This window comes from Cajanus cajan, chromosome 2 (genome assembly GCF_000230855.2).
Source record: "Cajanus cajan strain Asha chromosome 2, NIPB_CcT2T_4, whole genome shotgun sequence".
NCBI lineage: Eukaryota > Viridiplantae > Streptophyta > Magnoliopsida > Fabales > Fabaceae > Cajanus > Cajanus cajan.
This window is the reverse complement of record NC_138518.1, coordinates 57,777,640-57,796,394: the sequence shown is the minus strand read 5'-3', so window position 1 is coordinate 57,796,394 and position 18,755 is coordinate 57,777,640. Positions and strand designations below refer to the sequence as shown.

General features: G+C 33.2%; 2 protein-coding genes and 1 pseudogene across 2 annotated transcripts; 1 reads left to right on the top strand and 2 right to left on the bottom strand.

Annotated features, from left to right (window-relative positions):
• Positions 1-5,213: 5,213 nt before the first annotated feature.
• LOC145955070 (autophagy-related protein 18a pseudogene) lies at positions 5,214-6,687 on the bottom strand (annotated as a pseudogene).
• A 1,442-nt stretch (positions 6,688-8,129) lies between these two features.
• On the top strand, positions 8,130-15,469 carry NHX3 (Na+/H+ (sodium hydrogen) exchanger 3). Its single transcript, XM_020383229.3, has 14 exons — positions 8,130-8,475; positions 10,257-10,375; positions 10,456-10,553; positions 10,665-10,724; positions 10,962-11,008; positions 11,096-11,287; positions 12,080-12,126; positions 12,268-12,334; positions 12,748-12,848; positions 12,928-13,029; positions 13,562-13,706; positions 13,814-13,876; positions 14,386-14,469; positions 14,886-15,469. The coding sequence occupies exons 1-14, from the start codon at positions 8,302-8,304 to the stop codon at positions 15,168-15,170; spliced, it is 1,584 nt and encodes a 527-aa protein (XP_020238818.1). The 5' UTR covers positions 8,130-8,301; the 3' UTR covers positions 15,171-15,469.
• A 23-nt stretch (positions 15,470-15,492) lies between these two features.
• Positions 15,493-16,916, bottom strand: LOC145954398 (putative lipid-transfer protein DIR1). Its single transcript, XM_083068505.1, has 2 exons — positions 15,971-16,916; positions 15,493-15,880 (listed from the first exon to the last, which is right to left on the bottom strand). The coding sequence occupies exons 1-2, from the start codon at positions 16,278-16,280 to the stop codon at positions 15,873-15,875; spliced, it is 318 nt and encodes a 105-aa protein (XP_082924631.1). The 5' UTR covers positions 16,281-16,916; the 3' UTR covers positions 15,493-15,872.
• Positions 16,917-18,755: the final 1,839 nt, after the last annotated feature.

Genomic DNA, 18,755 nt, shown 5'->3' with positions numbered 1-18,755 from the left:
GTTAATAAATTGTTCAACACTATATTAAACATCCATTCAAGTTTTTTTTTTCTGGCTTCCATGAACATTTCAAAAAGCCTATAAGAGACTTTCAAGTGAAAATTATTTTATGTCATTCTTATGTTCAAGTCTCCACCTTACCTTTCTCTACATTAAGAGAAAATGTGTATTTAATATTAAAAGAAAATAATCATGGACTTAAATATTTAATGTACCTAATAACTCAAAATTAATATGGGAATGTAGTTGTCTATCAAATTTTGATAGCTAAGTGTTTTCTACATTGCAAGTTACTAGTTATGTCTCAAATACATTGTAGTTTAACATTTCTTTGCCAACAAAAAAATTAAATTTACTTAAACTACAAAAAAAATCAGATTAATTGGTTGATTGCATTCAAAGAATTTATTCTTTTGATTTAACTTGGAAGATTGATTGAATGCCACAATGATGTAGTTTAACACTTTTATGCCTACAAAAATTTAAATTCTCTTAAAAACAACTTGTGCTAGATTAAAGATACTTGTCAAATATCCCTCCTAAAGACATGACACCCTTATGCTAGATTGAAGATACTTGTCAAATACCCCTCCTCAAGTGGAGAGTTGAAATATATCCATTATGCTCAACTTGGAATTGTAATGATAGAAGAGTTTGGGCAAGTGTCTTTAGTAAACAAGTATAGTATGCAATTTTTGCATTGTAGGCTAGAGGTAGTTGCAACAACTTCTTCCACTGTGCCCCTTTCTTATACTACATGGCAATTGATATATAAATGTTTTGTTTGTTTAGGGTTTAGGGTTTAGGGTTTAGGGTTTAGGATAGGATAGATAGGATGATTAGTGACTATGTGGAGTGTGGTATCTTTGTCACAATTAGATAGGCAATTTGTGTGATGTACGAGCCATTTTATACAATTCATTAAGTTTTTTATATAATTATATTTAAAAGAATTATAATTTTAAATATATCATGTAAGAAAAAATTGTATAACATAACATATTAATGCACTATTTATATAAAATTAAAGTACTACATCAAAATCATATTATTTACATTTATTTTCAATATTAGACTAATTGTCAAAATGTTACTTAATAGTATAAAAAATTTATATATCAAGCATTAAAGTATAAAGAGGAAGGTATTCCCAACCAATTATATCCATTTTTCTACATTGCGGCTTAAATATATTGTAAATGTAATAGTATTACATGTTGAATGATGGTAAATGCAACACCTGTTCTACCCCAACATATAAAGCAATTAAAATAAAGAAGAAATTCATTTATGACTTGAGTAAAATAGGTTCGCATGTAATTCACCTTTGAACATCCAATCAAATGAAAATAATTATAAGACATAAAGTCATCAATCATGTTTAAACAAGAAGGAAGTAGTAAATCAATTTGAAATATAAATTCCTATTCTAATCTCGTTACTCCGATGTCACATTATCAGAGCAAACACATCGCTTTAGTTCTCGGCACATTGAGTGCTGACCTCATCACTTACACCATTACCTAAAATAAAACCATAATGTATACGGGTGAGAAAAATAGTCAATCATGTATACAATTCAAGAAAATAATTCCACCTAATCATAAGATCAACCCGTGTACAATTCACAATAATAACCAATCACGATAATGTTATTAATTCATAAATCCATCAACTAATATCACCACAACTACATCAGAATACAACTCATGCATCATGCTTGTGCTCATGTCAATGCATATGCAATACAACCTCCTAAGAAGCATCAACTTAGAACATCGCATAATGGGCGGACTTCATTAATCTCCTTAGGCACCACCACGCATGGTCACACCATTTATATCACTTATGATCGGTGTCACACTTGTAATCACCACTTATGGCTAGTGTATAAATATGCATCCCCTCTTAAACACCACTTATGGCCAACATAAATGTGTATGCAACATGCACCCATGCTCATGTCATGTCACCTCATCCATTCATCATCTTTATCCATGCCAATGCCCACTTAATAATAAGCCACATTCAACCACATTTGTACATCAACTCATCCAACTACACATCATTCATACTTAATCATACAATAGTCATCAATGGGCATCATATAATTCACAATCTTCATCAAATTCATCAATATATAATATATTCATATTCTGCATCGAGCCTCACTAAACCGCACCTGACCTTAAGCCACAACAAAGAGCACACAACATTTTCATGCTCAGCTTAATATAACTTCACCCGACACTAAGAGCAAACAAAGAGCCTCATATCTCTCTCACACCCAGCGTTAGGGAGTCACGCCTGGCACTAAGGCCAAACAGAAACTCCGCAAAGTGGTCACGCTCGGCTTAACCCTTTCTGAGCTTTACATTCATCAGTATGAATGCAAGCCTGGTGCCAAGGACTCAAGCCTAGCGCCAAACGCATTTTCCAGAAACGCAACACGAACATGACATTACCAAAATTTATAAACAATCATGTAATCATCTTTTTACTAATTCAATCGGTCAGAAACACTTATCTTTACAAAAACACATCTTACAATATTAATTCATGAATTCATATACCAATTAACAATATCCCAATTGCTCAAGATCCCTAACCCACAAAGACATTCCAATGAATTCAATTATCTATCAAACCATCAATTTTACCAAACGATACAATAAATGCATTCTCAATTCAATATAAAACCTAGCTGGATTGTTAATTACACCATCAGAACAGAAATAGAAAATCCTAAAAATTTAGAGATTGCTCTCGCTACCCATCTTTTCTTGTAATCCCACACATGAATTAACTCATTCCCCCTACCTTATTGTGATGATAAGAATTGTCTGGTGCAGTTTGAGATAATTCTGAACACTTATCCTCAAAGTTGCTTCCCTCTCTTCCTTCTCTCACTCAAGCCTTTAGAACACAAAATGAGGCAGATAAGCACTACAACATTTGTTGTCTATGACAACAATAAAAAATCGTTGTTGAAAGCCAAAAAACCGTTCCTGAAAGTTTAGGGAACGGTTTGGCAACGGTTTGTCAAGCGTGGATTTATCAACCGTTGCCTATTCCAATATGCAACGGTTTTTTGGCATATACCCACGATGTCAAAAAAACCGTTACCTAAACTTCCTGGAACGGTTTTCATGATCTTCATTGGCAACGGTTTTTTTTTTAATTTAAGGCAACACTATAAATTTTTAAAGAACGGTTTTAGAAATGTAGTCTTTTTTTATAGGCAACACTTTTATGACCATTGCTAGTGACATTAGAAATTTTTTTTTAAGGTTGTCTATGAGATAATATAGGCAACAATTTAGACTCAAATTTAAGCTATAATTTTGTAAACGTTGTCTAAATAAACGTGCAACGATTATTTTTATATTGACTTATAATATTGGTAATAACACACCATTATTTAATCAATAATCTTCACCATATACTACTTTTAAATGGTTATGAATGTAATATATATATATATATATATATATATATATATATATATATATAAAATAAAGAATTGATTTCATCCTCAAAAAATAATAAGATAAATTATAAAATAAAATTCAAACACATGTAAAATTCACTTGCATTAATTAGTTCCAAGTATATGACAATTCAAAAGCATAAAACTCCAAATAAAATCATCCAAAGATGTCAAAGTTTACATAAAATTTCTAAATTTCAAAATAAAGTGTCATCTAGAAATATTATGCATAGCTAGTCATCCATCCATGTAAATAACATCATTCAGTCTCTTCATCATCATAAGGTTGATCTCCATAAGTCTTTCATCATCAAGTCTTTCCTGCATATAAATATTTTTTTCACTTAGAAAACTTATAAAATTAATCCCCAATCAATCTCCAACAATTAACATAAGTTAAAGCTAGTTATACTGAAAAAAATTTCATAACTGGTTTGGTATATGCAAATGAAATGAATTAAAATATAATTTAGAACTCGACAAAGGCATAAATTATACCTTACCATGACCAGGACTATGGGTTGAGGCAGAAGAAGGAGGTGTCCCAGTAATACCGCTTGTGACACAAGACAATTAATCAAAATCATAAAGAGAACTAAACCTATATCTGTCAAACCTCTACAATAATTTATCAAACAAATACACTATTACATTCTAAAGTAATCTATGAAACCAATAGCATTGTTGAGAGCACACAAATACCTTAGGAGGCCGTGCAACAACAAAGGCATGGCCATTTCCCAGCATTTCCATATGAGCCTGAATTATGTAACAAAGATTTTTGCAGTCACCAGGATCTTGAAAAGGTTGAAAACACATGGTATCACCCATTAAAACCCTGACCATACGAATTAAAACCCTGGCAAGTAGCCGTGAACATTTGCTGCACCACCAACAAATTGAGTTTAGTAATTTGACCAAAGGATAAGAAAATCTAAAGTTCTAGAAGCTGCAAATTGAACCTGCATGATTTTGAAAATAGAGTCTCGTAGCTGCAAATCCAGTGCTACAAAAAAAAGGCAGAAATATAAGAAAACCTAGTGTACATCTAGAATTAATACCTTCTAATCAAAAGAAGTTCCACGATTTGAAAAAATAAAGAAAATTACAGTACCAAAACAGAATACAGACACGTTTCAGTTTGGTTCCCAAGAAAATACTGCAAAGCTATCGCTGCATACTCCTGCAATGTAAAACAAAAAGGATCTATAATAAGAAAGACTTTAAAGAGTAACTAAAAGAATCAAATGAAAATAATAAGCAACAAAGACTGTTACCGTGATATGTTTAAACACATGATGAATAGAAAAACCCCTTGCATGCACATAGCTTTTGCTTTGTTAAGTAGCGCACAGTTAAATACACTAAGCCAGATGTATTAAGGAACTATAAAACTGGAATATGTAAATGTAAAGTTCAAGCAAATTTATTAAGAAATAACAAATTTAAGTCTCCTTATTATTATCATTAAAAAACAAGTCATATACACATTCGAGAGAAAATAAGTGAAGAACAACTAGGGAATAAGACATTCTCCAAAATCAAGTAAAAAGTATGAGAACACCATCTGTCTCTATTAAATCAGAAATAGAAACTCCCTTGAAACAGCCATGGGCTGGGCACCAAAGCTACCATCATCACAAGATTCCCAACACAAAGCTACCAGTGGAAAAGTGGGACTGTAACCATTTGACCATTTTCTTTTTTAAACGGAACCTAAAAATCCACAAAAAAATAAAAGGATATCAACCAAACATCCACATATAACAATACAAGTTACTATGATGCAACGAAAATCTGATCTATTGAAAAATCAACTGCATAAGTTACTTTCTTATTAATTAATTTCTTGGTTAAGCTTACCAAAATAAGTTACTTTAGTTTATTTCAATAAGTTTCATGGTTAAATTTATGAGATGAGCTCTCACATTAAACAATCTTATTAATTAATTACTTGCTATCATGCGAATAATACTCAGTTGTCAAAAGTTTTAAACAATCTTGGACAAAAATAGTAGAGTATACTTTATTGACCAAAATGTCAAAGAAAACAAATTAATCATGGTTACAACTATAAAAATGAATCCATAATAACCAGGAACATTCACAATTATTAACAATAGCTTCTAACACTAATTAAAGGTTCAAACTATCATGAAACAGAAAATACATGGAAATCAAATTTGCTTAGAGAGCTTAGCTTATGCCCTGTAAGCAGTTTTGGGTAAAAGTCATATCCAGGCACAGTCAAGTTAGAAATTAAATCTTCTTTAGCTAGGATAACACACTTTGAATAGAATCTGAAATCACTTTGGATTTGTGCAAATTAGGGGCAGAGTTATGTGGAAAAAGAACTAAAATGTCATGTTTGTTAATTAGGTATGCAAAATCTAAAACAAATCCTTGTATGCAAGGAAGAAAGCATTTTAAGTTTTGTCCCAAGTGAAAAACAAGAAAGAATGAGATGGAATAGACCTCTTGGAGCAAGGAACCATCGAGGGTGTTGAAGAGCCTAACGAGGGTGCCCTTGGAGCTGGCGGTGGCAAGCAAGTGTCCATCGTGAGTGAGGGCGAAGGGTCCTCTTGGAGGCGTAATGCTCAACCCTAACCTGGCCCTTCTACAGGCCAGGGCACACCAACACCATGGCGGAAACGTGAGAGAGGTTGCAGAGGCCCTTAGGGTTAGCAATAGTCTCAATCTTGTGGGCCAGGACCACCGCGATGCGGTCACGCCAGAGACGGACGCCCTTCACCTCCGACCGGAAGGAGAGCTCGTCAATGCACCGGGACTGGTGGTCATCCCAGACCATCACCTTGTTCGGAGCCGCCGCCCACGAAGGCGAGGATGTTGCATCGAAAGAGCATGTGGACCAGGCCCATGCCGCCGTCGGGGCCGAAGTCGCGGCGGAAGATCTCGCGGAAGGGGTCGCAGTTGTAGATGCGGAAGTCGTGGTTGGTGGCGGCAGCGAAGCAGCCGGAGTCCTGGTTGAAGGAGAGGTGGAGGAGGGTGGAGAAGTGGGAATCGAGGGTTTGGGTGGCGGTGGTGGTGGCGGTGGCGGTGGCGGTGGCGGTGGGAGGAGCTACCTCGTTGGAATCTAGGGTTTGTAGCGGTGTAGGAGTGGAGGAGGGTTTGGGGATTTGAAGAGAGGGAGAGGGGGTTGCTGATGAGTGAAAGGGCAGCGTGTAATATTTTTGGAATTAAAGGGAGAAGTTTAATTTTTTTAATTAATATTTCCCGCAAGCACGAAAGGGTGGGTATAATATTAAGCAACGTTTTTTATTGTGTTGCATGATATAAAATAAGCAATAATTTATAAATTGTTGCCTAATATCAATTTTAAGAACGGTTTTTAAACTGTTAGGTAGAAAAGTGGCCACGATTAGAAATTTGTTGCTTGTTTCATATTTCAAGAACAGTTTTGTTAATATTGAAAAGAGAATAGTGCATGCTTTGATCAAGTGTTGCCTATATGTGCTTTTGGGAACGGTTTTATAATTATTGTCAAACAAAGTGCCAACAGATTACAAAGTTGTTGCCTATTCCATATTTCGAGAACACTTTTTTAGGCGTTGCCTAAAAACTCGTTGCCTAATATAAAAAATGTTGTAGTGAAGTTAACTCTATCTGACCCCTTCTCCTAAAAATTGTTAAACTGAGTCAACTCGACTCATTTCCCCTTATTCCATTATATTAAATAAATTAATACAATAAAATAATTTTTCACATATAAAAATAAATAATAAATCTAACCATAATATAATAAAATTTTAATGATATTATTATTTTAGAATATAAGATATTACAGTAAAGAATATAAAAGATAATTATGTTTTCCATTGATAAATGTAACATCATTAATGTCGACATCAATACATACAATTTACATAGATAATAGAAACTCTTCAATTATAAAAGTATTTGAAGATGACTAAAACATGCAATTGATATAATCAAGATACACTCAAAATAATCCTTAATAGTAATATCCTTTAAATAAATTTAAGGATCACATATGATTAAGATTTAATAAAAATAATGTAATAGTCTAAAATATTTAAATATTTTAAATAATACAAATATTTAAAAGACTTTTTTATATTGTGATTAATAAATTTATTATTAAAAAATATTGACACGATAATTAATTTACTTCTATTTAAATAAATGAGACATTAATATTAAAAAACCCTAATCATATTTATATTTAACGACTCATGATGTTTTTTTAAGAGAAATATTTTTCAAATAGTACTTATTCTATTTTCATTCATCGAGTATGATACAAAATTCAAATATAAATATTATCTTAATCTTAAAATTAAACTAATAAAAACATAAATTCAAATAATAAAAATAATATTATTATCTTTATATTTAAATAATATCCTACATATATAAGACGATAATTTGAGTAACTTAGCATAGAACCAAGTATACAAAGTATTTGTGTAACCATAATAATCTTCGCCTTTAGGATCTTATCTTGATTTTGATCGTGAGAGTGCCACGTTACATCTTCATGCAGATTGTATACGTGTCTTTCTTTGGTGCCACCGCTACACGTACGCTCTGATCCGTGGCATGTATGATTCTGTTTTCGATTGTTTCAGTGCACCCAGATTCAGCAACATATATATACATTTATTAAAATTGGAACCGCAAACAACAACAACCTTTGAGTTCGTGATTCTCTGACGTTTGATTCTCATCAACAAAGTAAGCTTCGTAGCTATTATTATAAACAAATATATAATAGTGAGGTGGGTGTGAACTTAACCGTTATTAGAAGTCGATTAATTGGAGAACAACACATGGGTATGGTACCACTGAATTTGATTCCTGAGGCAGCGAGGAATTTGGCTCATGATCACGCACAAGTGGTGCCCATATCACTCTTTGTGGCTGTTCTCTGCCTCTGCTTGGTCATTGGTCAATTGCTTGAAGAAAACCGATGGGTTAATGAATCCATTGTTGCCATTATAGTAGTAAGTTATATTCTCTCTGGTTACTCTCTATTTTAAACACCCTGTTCGTAGTTTTTTTTTTCTTCTCTCTATTATCCAAATCAATATCAGACTATACATCACTCTTGTCTGTGTTATATGCATGTACTATACCATGATTGACAACTTATGTGGAATCATATTGATGGATGCTATACGATTAATTTCATGGAAAACTGGTTACTAGGGAAAGTGGGGGTTGAATATATATATATATGTCAAGGAATTAATTAAGATGTAAATAAAGTCTCCCATGGTTCCAACACATGAGTTTATTTACGCATAGTTCTCTTCATTAGTTAGAGATCTTTTGGGTGAGGTTCAGAAGCAAAATTGTAAGCTTTTAGGTCCAAAGCGAACAACATCTTGTGTGTCATCCTCAATGCACAACAAGTGATATCAGAGTCAGAGTCGTTGGTTTGATCAAGTGATCGGTTCATCGATAATGATAGAGTTGACAGGTGGATCTGAGTATAACATGGAGGAGTGTTCTCTTGATAACATGGAAGTTTATGATGAAGTTGGCAAGTTGATTTGAGTATAAAATCTTTTGTATCGAAAGTCTTTTTAATAGTGGATCCTCCTGGTAACATAGAGGGTTATGATGGAGTTGACTGTGGATCTAAGTATTAGATCTCTTGTATCAAAAGTCTTCTTAACAATGAATCCATATATGAAAGAGTGTCCTCTTGATAACATGGAATTAGGAGGTTTGTCTTGCTATCATGAATTAACACGATGGAGCGGTGGTGCAAGTACTTAGAGTATGACTAAGCTTTATGGGATATACTTGTGGACTAATAGCTTCCGATACTTATGTTGCATGGACAGAGCATGAGACTGTTGTATCTCTGAGTCTGACATTGTTTGGGAGCGAATACACCACCACGGTTGCGTCTCGGATACCTCAGCAAATCGTGTCCACACAAATCAAACATGTCTCCATCATGAACACCTACAAATGAATACATCTCTATCTTGATGCTTCGATTCGGGAATTCAAGATTTTTTTATAAAAAATAAATAAATAAAATAAATATTGATAAAAATATAAACAAAGAACAGAGGATTTGAAATTTAAAAAAAAATCTTGATAAAAATAGAAACAAGGAAGAGGAAGAGTATCGTTCTCGTCTCTCCTTATTGAACTTTCATGTAATAGAAAAGAAAAAATCTTAATAAAAACAATATCATTCATTTTTTTCTTATAGAGTATTCCTTATCCTAGATTCAAGGAATTATAATATCATTCATTTTTTGCTTATAAAAAAAAACACCAAGTAAAGAATGAAATATGGGGTCTTCTCAAGAATGGAGTTGCTTTTGAGTAGCACCGTGGCATAATCATTTTAGATTGTAATAGTGCTATGGGTGAGTGTGAGTGGAACTTGCCCTCGGACACAATACATCATACAAGCTATCTAAAATGTTAACTTTATAGAGATTATAAAAAATTAATCAATACTTCAATAGTATATGATGATGCTCAAGTATTAAATTTCTAATGAAATGGTCTCTCTTTGAATAACATATCCTGTTCAATCTTCATCATAAATTAGTGTTGGATTACCTTATTTACGTAGTTGTAATTGGCATGAAGAACATCAGCACTTTGAGTTTCTATGTGTTCTTTTGGCTTTCCAGACAGTTTTATTTCCCCTTCCTTAGCAGGGTGATTCGTTTCAAACAACCATCCAATACAAATATTTTTATGGATACACACTATCATTGAGCCTTTGTGCCTCTAACTTTCTCCTTGGTAGGGATGCATTGCTGGAATAATACTGTTATTAATCACCAAAGGGAAGAGTTCTCACATCCTTACATTTAATGAAGAACTATTCTTCATATATCTCCTTCCTCCCATAATATTCAATGCAGGGTAAAAGTTTGTCTTGTATTAGACTTGAAGCAGCTCTTGCAGTTCCAAAAATTTTGTTTCTTAGTTATCCCTTTTAACAGATTTCAGGTGAAGAAGAAACAGTTCTTCCATAACTTTTTAACAATCATGCTGTTTGGGGTGATCGGCGTTTTTATTTCTACCACTGTTATTACGTGTGGTAATGATACAATCTCATAGTTTTCTTTTCCTTGTAATTTATAGAACTATCACTATGAAAATTTGCTTGGAATTATTCACCTTTTTAAGTCTTTGTATTTGGTTCATCTAGGCAGCTGGTGGCTGTTTCCCAAGTTGAAATTGCTTGGCCTGAGCGGGCGGGATTATCTCGGTGAGGTCATTGCATCATCTCAATACTACACAAAGACAGAGAGTCTATTTGGATATAAGTTTAAAAATGTTTTTGAGAATTTCTCTTCAAAAAATAATGAGTTTTTTTTAGTAGGGAATCTCTCAAAAACACTTTTAACTTGTATCCAAAAATGATCATATTATATATATTATAATTATCCACGTATATAGATATGTTGGATTTGGATGATAATTATCTCATGTTAATTTGATTCAGCTATAGGAACAATTTTCTCATCCACAGACACGGTTTGTACACTGCAGGTTGGTTAGATTGGTTTATGGTTTACTTTCATTAAACTCATTCCGCTTGCTCTTATTGTCAAACGCTGCATTTGGGATCTGTTGTAGGTTCTTCATCAAGATGAAACACCTCTACTTTACAGTCTAGTCTTTGGGGAAGGAGTGGTAAATGATGCAACATCAGTTGTTCTCTTCCATGCAGTGCAAAAGCTTGATGTTTCAAGATTTAGTGGCAAGACATTCCGTGTTATTGGAGATTTCTTGTATCTATTTTTATCAAGCACTGGCCTTGGAGTTGTAGTGAGTTTCATTAACGAAAATTGTATGCAAAATTGACCTAATATATTTTTTCATGTGGCATCAGATGACCTGGTGACTTTCTATAAATTCTCTTGCTAGTTGATGGTGTTGCTTTCACATGCATCTTATATTGCCTACTTGTTACATGAAGGAGCATATGACTGAAGTTTACAAAGTTTTTTAGTTGCTTCACATGTAGTTTGTCCTAGGGAATTCACATTTGAATCTAAACACTGTTATCATTTTCAACTATTAATTATATCAATTTTGGAAGTTGTATCATTTGTTTCCTTTTGATAGAAAAATAAATTTTATTAGAAAAAAGATAAGGAAATTTCAATGAGGTGTGGTAAGGTATCCACCAAAACACAATACAAAAAATTTCATTTGTGCTTATATCCAATGACACTTTGTCATTGGCTATGGTCTGGAGGCCTGAGTCTGTGACAAGTTATATTTGTGCTTAACCAGTGAAATGCCGTTGTCCTTAACACAAGACATGACTTTAGAAAAAGAATTGGGTTTCTAAAATTTGGTTGTCAAGAAAGAAACTGTGAAGGTTGGGGAATAAGTAAGAAACTGAAAAAGGGATTTGCAAGAAAATGCTTTTCGAAGTCCATAGTCACCTATCAGGATTAGTTGAAATGTTTAAGGTAGTAGAATCAAGTATGAGCAAAAATGCATGTTTATTTTGAACTTTTTTTTTTAAGTATTGTTATTAGTACAAACTTCAGTGGAATGGAGGGTTTTTCTTCTCATGTCATTTCTTTAAATAAATGCGTGTTTATGCAGACTGGCCTTCTCACAGCATATATCTTGAGAACTTTAAGCTTTGGAAGGTATTTATTTTTTTCTAAAATTTCTCACAAAAATGGCATGAAGTGGGAAAATCAAAGGTTAAAAATTGCATTCATTATATGGAGTTAGAAGGTGAAATTTTAAGTACACATTAACAAGTTTGCCTTTGCATATGCATGCAGACATTCAAGTGTTCGTGAAATTGCATTGATGATGTTAATGGCATACCTATCCTACATGTTGGCAGAGGTATTGGAAGGAATCTCAGTAATTTTCTTGTATTGATTTGACATTAGTTTCGAAGCTATAGAACTACAAGGGTTTGGGTTCAGTAAGCATGTAGGTAACTATACTAATGGAGATTTGGGATTTATAAAGGTTTCTTATACCTTCTCTTCATCCTTATTTTGATTTTACATCTTTTTTTTTTATTATTATTCCCTTTAGATGGAAGGAAGGTATGGAAGCCAGTGGACTGGTTGAGACTAACCACTCCCTATGGTTTTATGGGGCAAATTTAATGTAAAATTTAGCATATAATAATTTTTTGACCAAAACCTTCTATGTTTATTTAATGACATTCTATTTTTGTCTGCAGATGAACTAAAAACAAATAACCTTTTTTTTTTTGGCTATTCATCCTTTTGCAAATTCTTATGCAGCTATTTGATCTAAGTGGCATCCTCACCGTTTTCTTTTGTGGAATACTAATGTCACACTATGCATGGCATAATGTGACTGAAACTTCAAGAATCACAACCAGGTATTGATTAGTTCATCAAAGATTTCAGTAACATCCAGACTAAATGGTCTGAGATTTCTGATTTGTTTCCCTTCTCCAGGCATGTGTTCGCAACAATGTCATTTATTGCAGAAACCTTCATATTTCTATATGTGGGAATGGATGCCCTTGATATTGAGAAGTGGAAGATGACTGAATTAAGGTCCTAATCCTTTCTACAACTCTTAAAACAATTATATTTTATTGAGTTTACCATGGTAGGGACTAATGCATCGCACACTGAAGGCATGTTATTTATGATCTAATGCATGCTATTTATGGTCTAACAAATACATGCTCTTTTATGGCACATTTACTAGTTACCCGATTTCATAGTGTCACTACTGACATACATAAGTTAATATGACTTCAAGAATGTCAAAAATATTTATCGGATTATGACATAATTGTATTATGATAAAGAATAAATTATATTTAAGGATAAAGTATGATCTGCTTCTACTTGTGAAAAGATTGGTAATAGTTGGATTAATGCATAAAACTACATATTAGCTACCTTATTCTTTGCTGCTCGAAATTGTTTTCAGAATTCATAACACACAAGATCTTAAGTATTTGTTATTTTGCAATATTTGTATTTCTGGAATCTTCTTAAGAATAATTTGTGATCACGTTGATATGTTAGCCTTTTTCTTCTAATAAAGATTCTCTTGTCAACTACTTCTTCACTGCAGTTATGGAAATTTAATGGGGATCTACAGTTCCTTAATCCTATTGATATTGCTTGGGAGAGCTGCATTTGTTTTTCCTCTCTCTGCTCTTGCCAATTATATGAGTACGCATGCTAACCAAGCATCGAGTATCACATTCAAACATCAGGTTACTAAACATGTTTTATATGATTTTTTCATATTGTTAATGTTACAGTCAGTTGAAAAAATATATGTAATTATTTATTGGCTTCTTAAGTATGGTAAACCATCCAGATAATCATTTGGTGGGCTGGGCTAATGAGGGGAGCTGTCTCCATTGCTCTGGCTTTCAAACAGGTATGTGCATGAAATTTAAATTTCTATACAATATAATTAGCAATTTTTGTGCATGGCCCACATTTTAGTATGGGCAGCCAGATGCTGCACAAGGTTAATATTGTAATTTTCTCTGTAATGTATATGTGTATGTATGTATATATATATATATATATAAAGAAAAACCTTTTCCTCATCAATAATATAAATACAGTCACTCTGGTCCTTAGAATGTAGGCACATTGTCCAATCTCATTAAAATTCTGTATTTATGTGTGCGCATTTAATCTGGTTATTTATATTCCAATTGCCATGTTTCAACAAAAATAAATTTCATTAAATAAATGTGTTATTAAAAAAAATAAAAATTGCAGTTTTTCAATCGTGTTTTGTTGTATATTCCCATCTCAAACCTTACATAATTAACCATTGCATTGTGTATAGAAATTCCTCCTACAGTTATGCAACAACCAATAACACCGGTACCTTAAGAAGGAGGTGCCACTGAATTCTTCTTTTTATTTATCCAGTTCACATTTTCTGGAGTTACTTCTGATCCTGTTAATGCAACAATGATTACCAACACCATTATTGTTGTCCTTTTCAGCACACTGGTGAGTTGAGGCATTTCTTCTATCTTGAAAGTAACTATTAAGCCTATAAAATCAGCTTGTAAGGTGAAAATTGAACTTCACTTAAGTTTTTTCCAATACACTTTCTCATGTCCAGCATTATTAGACTTGGACGTGTATAGATTGTGGGTGGCCATTGGAATTAAGTGAGGGACAACTCTCACCTCACAAACAAGTTTTTTAGAATTAAGTTAGGTTCAAATTTACTTCCTAAAAGTAACAAATAACAACTTAGAATAGTTCAATCGTGTGGAGCTAAAGAAGATTATTTCCTATTGCTGTATCAAGCAAAGTGAAATCATCTCTTGGACCTTACCTCTTGATTACATGTAACTTGGTCATTCTTATAATTTGGTCTATCCTTTTAAATAATTGATGTAGCTCCAATGTCATTGCAGGTGTTTGGTTTTCTCACAAAACCACTAATTAGATATCTGCTCCCCCACAGTGCAACAAGGAAAAGCATCAGACATGAAGAATCAGGTCCACCGGTTGAGGACCTGAATCTACCTTTGCTATCCCTTGAGGAATCAGCAGCAACCAACATCAGCCGTGCCAAGGAAAGTTTGACCATGTTAATAGAAAGTCCTGTGTTCACCATACATCGCTATTGGAGGAAGTTTGATGATGCATACATGAGACCTATATTTGGGGGACCTTGTGGTAACCAGTCACAGTGCTAGCAACTATAGCAAATGATGGATATGTCAGGTATGCACTTGAATGTGAACACAAATGATGATCCATTTGAATCCAATTTTGAAGATGAGTAGCTTCCATTTGCCACTGTTTTGGATGCTCAAGTGAGGAATATAGTTACTAATCAGGGACCATCTGTGTTTGGAATATCACATAGGGGGTGATCTTACTTGAAGCTTTAAAAAAGTGCATATTTTCTTTGGTCATGAATGTTGTGGCAAATTAGAAACAGCATATTTGTAGTTAACGTATCCAGTTGATTAAATAAGTTTTATTGAGTTAATCTCATGAGCAAGTGGATTATTTTGTGCATAATGTCTTATTTTGTTTTGTTGTGTTGCCTTTTATAGTGGATAGATGCTACCGGGGGATGCATTACATTGATTTCATTTAAATACCTCTCTCATAATCCATTTATTGCTGTGTGCATTGAATTCAGAAAACTAGAAACAAGCATTTTATTAGACTACGGAATGAAGTGCCATGATACATTACTTGATATCTTTGAGTAGTAATACATCAAGGCCTTTGTAGACTACATAAGAAACTAATACATCAAAGACATTAAAAATAAACTAATGTATTTGAGGGGCACAGAATGACAGTTTAAAAGCTTCTCCAATATTAATACAGTGCATGAAAGCCAGCTAGGATGCTTTTAATTGCTGTGATTCTCAAGAATTGCTTCAAACCACTGGAAAATGAAGAACATTGAGTCAAGAAACACTATCTAGTGAAAATATAAGTCTAAGTTGTAATGATTTTAAAAGTTAGATAAGATTACCTTTACATTCAGGTGGTGTTTCCAGACCACATTTACTGGGCAAGGCCAAAGCATTGGCGGGGTTGATTCCAACTGAAAGTAGAATAGACTTGTAACTGCAAAGGCAAGGCAAATTGGCATGTTTATTAACTTGACAGCATTTTGCATTGGGTTTTGGAGGGTGTTTCCCAGTAACTGCTGCATAGCATAAGCTTAGCTTACTTGACTCTATGTCACATAAAAGAACAGCTTTGGCACCACCCAACATGGTAATAATGAACATTGTTGCTACTAGCCATTGCACCAAAGCGTTGCCTCTAGTTTGTGCCATACTCTCCTTAACCAAGCTACTAAGTGTTGGGATTCATCCCAAGTCCCACATCGGTAAAATGAAGGAACATTGGCTAGTTTATAAGTGTCCACCATTCCACATAGTATGAGGCCTTTTGGGAAGGAGCCCAAAAACAAAACCGTGCGGGCTTGGGCCCAAAGCGGACAATATCATACTATGGTGGTGCAAAAGGTGGACAATCGGGCCCTACAAGTGGTATCAGAGCCAACGGTTCGTCTGGGTTTGATGCGGGAAGACCCTCAGTGTTGTGCCTCGCGATGGAGATTCGAACTTGGTGCCTTGTGTCGAAAGTCTTCCTGATATTGTGGTGTTCGATATTGTGGTGTTCAGGCGGCGTGTCCCGTAGAGTTAACGGCGGTACAAGATGGTGACGGATTATCGCTTGAGGGGAGGAGATCACGAGACATGTGGTCCTTGGTCTGAGGGGAGGTTTGTTGGGATTCATCCCAAGTCCCACATCGGTAAAATGAAGGAACATTGGCTAGTTTATAAGTGTCCACCATTCCACATAGTATGAGGCCTTTTGGGAAGGAGCCCAAAAACAAAACCGTGCGGGCTTGGGCCCAAAGCGGACAATATCATACTATGGTGGTGCAAAAGGTGGACAATCGGGCCCTACACTAAGCACCTAGGTCTAATCTAAACTTCTTGGTTTTGCCTTAATGTTAATTTATACTCGAGTTTGGAGTGTTGTTGGATTATTATTTTGTATTAGTTTCACTTGCTTTTAGGTTTGTCATGTGAATCCACTCTGTAGATGTTCACGAGATAGGTTTATTTTAGAATAAAGATTTGATCTAAACCACAACCAAACTTATCCATTACTATTAAGAAAATATATAAATAAAAAAGAGCCATGCTATATATGGTTTGTATCAGTTCATATTCATGAACTTGCACCGAACCTTATCCCTTAAGTGTAAAATTTCTTTTAGTTTAACATTTCTTTTAGTTTAATATTGTCATTATGGTCAAATATAAATTAACAAAGAGAGAAAATCAAGAAATATAAATTAACAAAGAGAAAAAAAAAATCAAGAAGACAAAGTTAAAAACATGTACCTTAGCCAGTGTCTCACAAACCATCTTTGGCATAATCATGATTCTCAAATTAAATAACAAAAGTGATTTGGGGTTGAAGGAAAAATATGCAAGAGTTGAAAGAATATAAAGCATGAAAATGTTTAATTTAACAAGGGAATTTGAGTTATAAAGAAAAATGAGACAATCAAAGGATACTCGAATAAATTATTTGAAATTAGACTTTACATTTTCTGATTTTATAATTGTCAAAAAAAATCTTGTGGTTGCACTTAAAAGATATAAAAAAAAAATAAATTATAGTCATATTCAAGAATACAAAAGATTTGTGTAAGATCATTTTGAATGATCGTATTACACACATTACAAGTTTTATAACAAAAAAGACTCATGAAATGCATTACAAATTTTAGAACAAAAAAGACTTATGAAACGAGAATGGACTATGAAAGTCGTAGATTTAGCTAAATAAATAAATAACAATGGTAGTAATCCTTCTTAGAGAATGATCAAAATAATTACACTCAATCTTTTCACCATGTCCTTAATGCAAAAAAAAAAAAAAAAAAAAAAAAAAAAAAAAAAAGAAACACAAAAAGATTAATCCACAAAAATAAATGTTGATAGAGGTCTAACACGCTTTGTTACAAGTGCATACAATTAAGATACATGAAGAAAATATGCAATTTTCATTAAACAATCGAAAAAAATCAATTACTGTTGAGGATTAATTAGAAGAGAAAAAAATATTTTTAATGTCATGTTTTACTATCAACATATGCATACCCAATTATTTTGTGTTATATATAGGTTGTTATACAAGGTCTTACACATTACATTTAAGATAATGGTAACTCTGTATTTTTTTCTTAAAACTTTTTCTTTAACCTTTTGAAATATGTGGTATATTATATATTTTTATATTTCAATAGATTAACATTTATATCAATTAAATTTTAAAAAGTATTTTAAATTAATTCAATCACTTATCAAAATTGTTTTAACGGTATTGTTGACCCGATCTTTTAAGATTTGATTATTTTTTTATCCCTTTGATCTTAGGTGATTTTAGAAATATAATGTCTCATAAGGTTTCTAGAGAGATGTTTCCCAACATCTTTTCTTGTTTTTTTCCTCTTTAGTCAGATCCTGAGTTGTTTTTGTTTAAAAAAAACTTGTTAGTTTTATTATTTCAATTTATTATTGGGAAGAGTATCTTGTATTCTAAAAAAAAAAAACTTGTTGATTATGTGAACAAGTCCTTGAGGATATTTACTATGTTCATTTCAATTATACGATTAATTAACATGCTTCTTGTATATATATCAACCTACACTTATTATTATCTCTTGGATAACCATCATATATCAACATCACTAAGTTTTACATGATTGATTTTCACATACACTTTTT

What these genes read in the sequence shown, in the direction of transcription:
- NHX3 (XM_020383229.3), top strand. Translation starts at nt 8,302, where the DNA reads ATGGGTATGGTACCACTGAATTTGATTCCTGAGGCAGCGAGGAATTTG. An exon ending in CCATTGTTGCCATTATAGTA is followed by an intron (nt 8,476 to 10,256) that starts GTAAGTTATATT and finishes TCTCCTTGGTAG; the next exon opens with GGATGCATTGCTGGAATAAT. An exon ending in TATCCTACATGTTGGCAGAG is followed by an intron (nt 12,335 to 12,747) that starts GTATTGGAAGGA and finishes ATTCTTATGCAG; the next exon opens with CTATTTGATCTAAGTGGCAT.
- LOC145954398 (XM_083068505.1), bottom strand. Translation starts at nt 16,280, where the DNA reads ATGGCACAAACTAGAGGCAACGCTTTGGTGCAATGGCTAGTAGCAACA.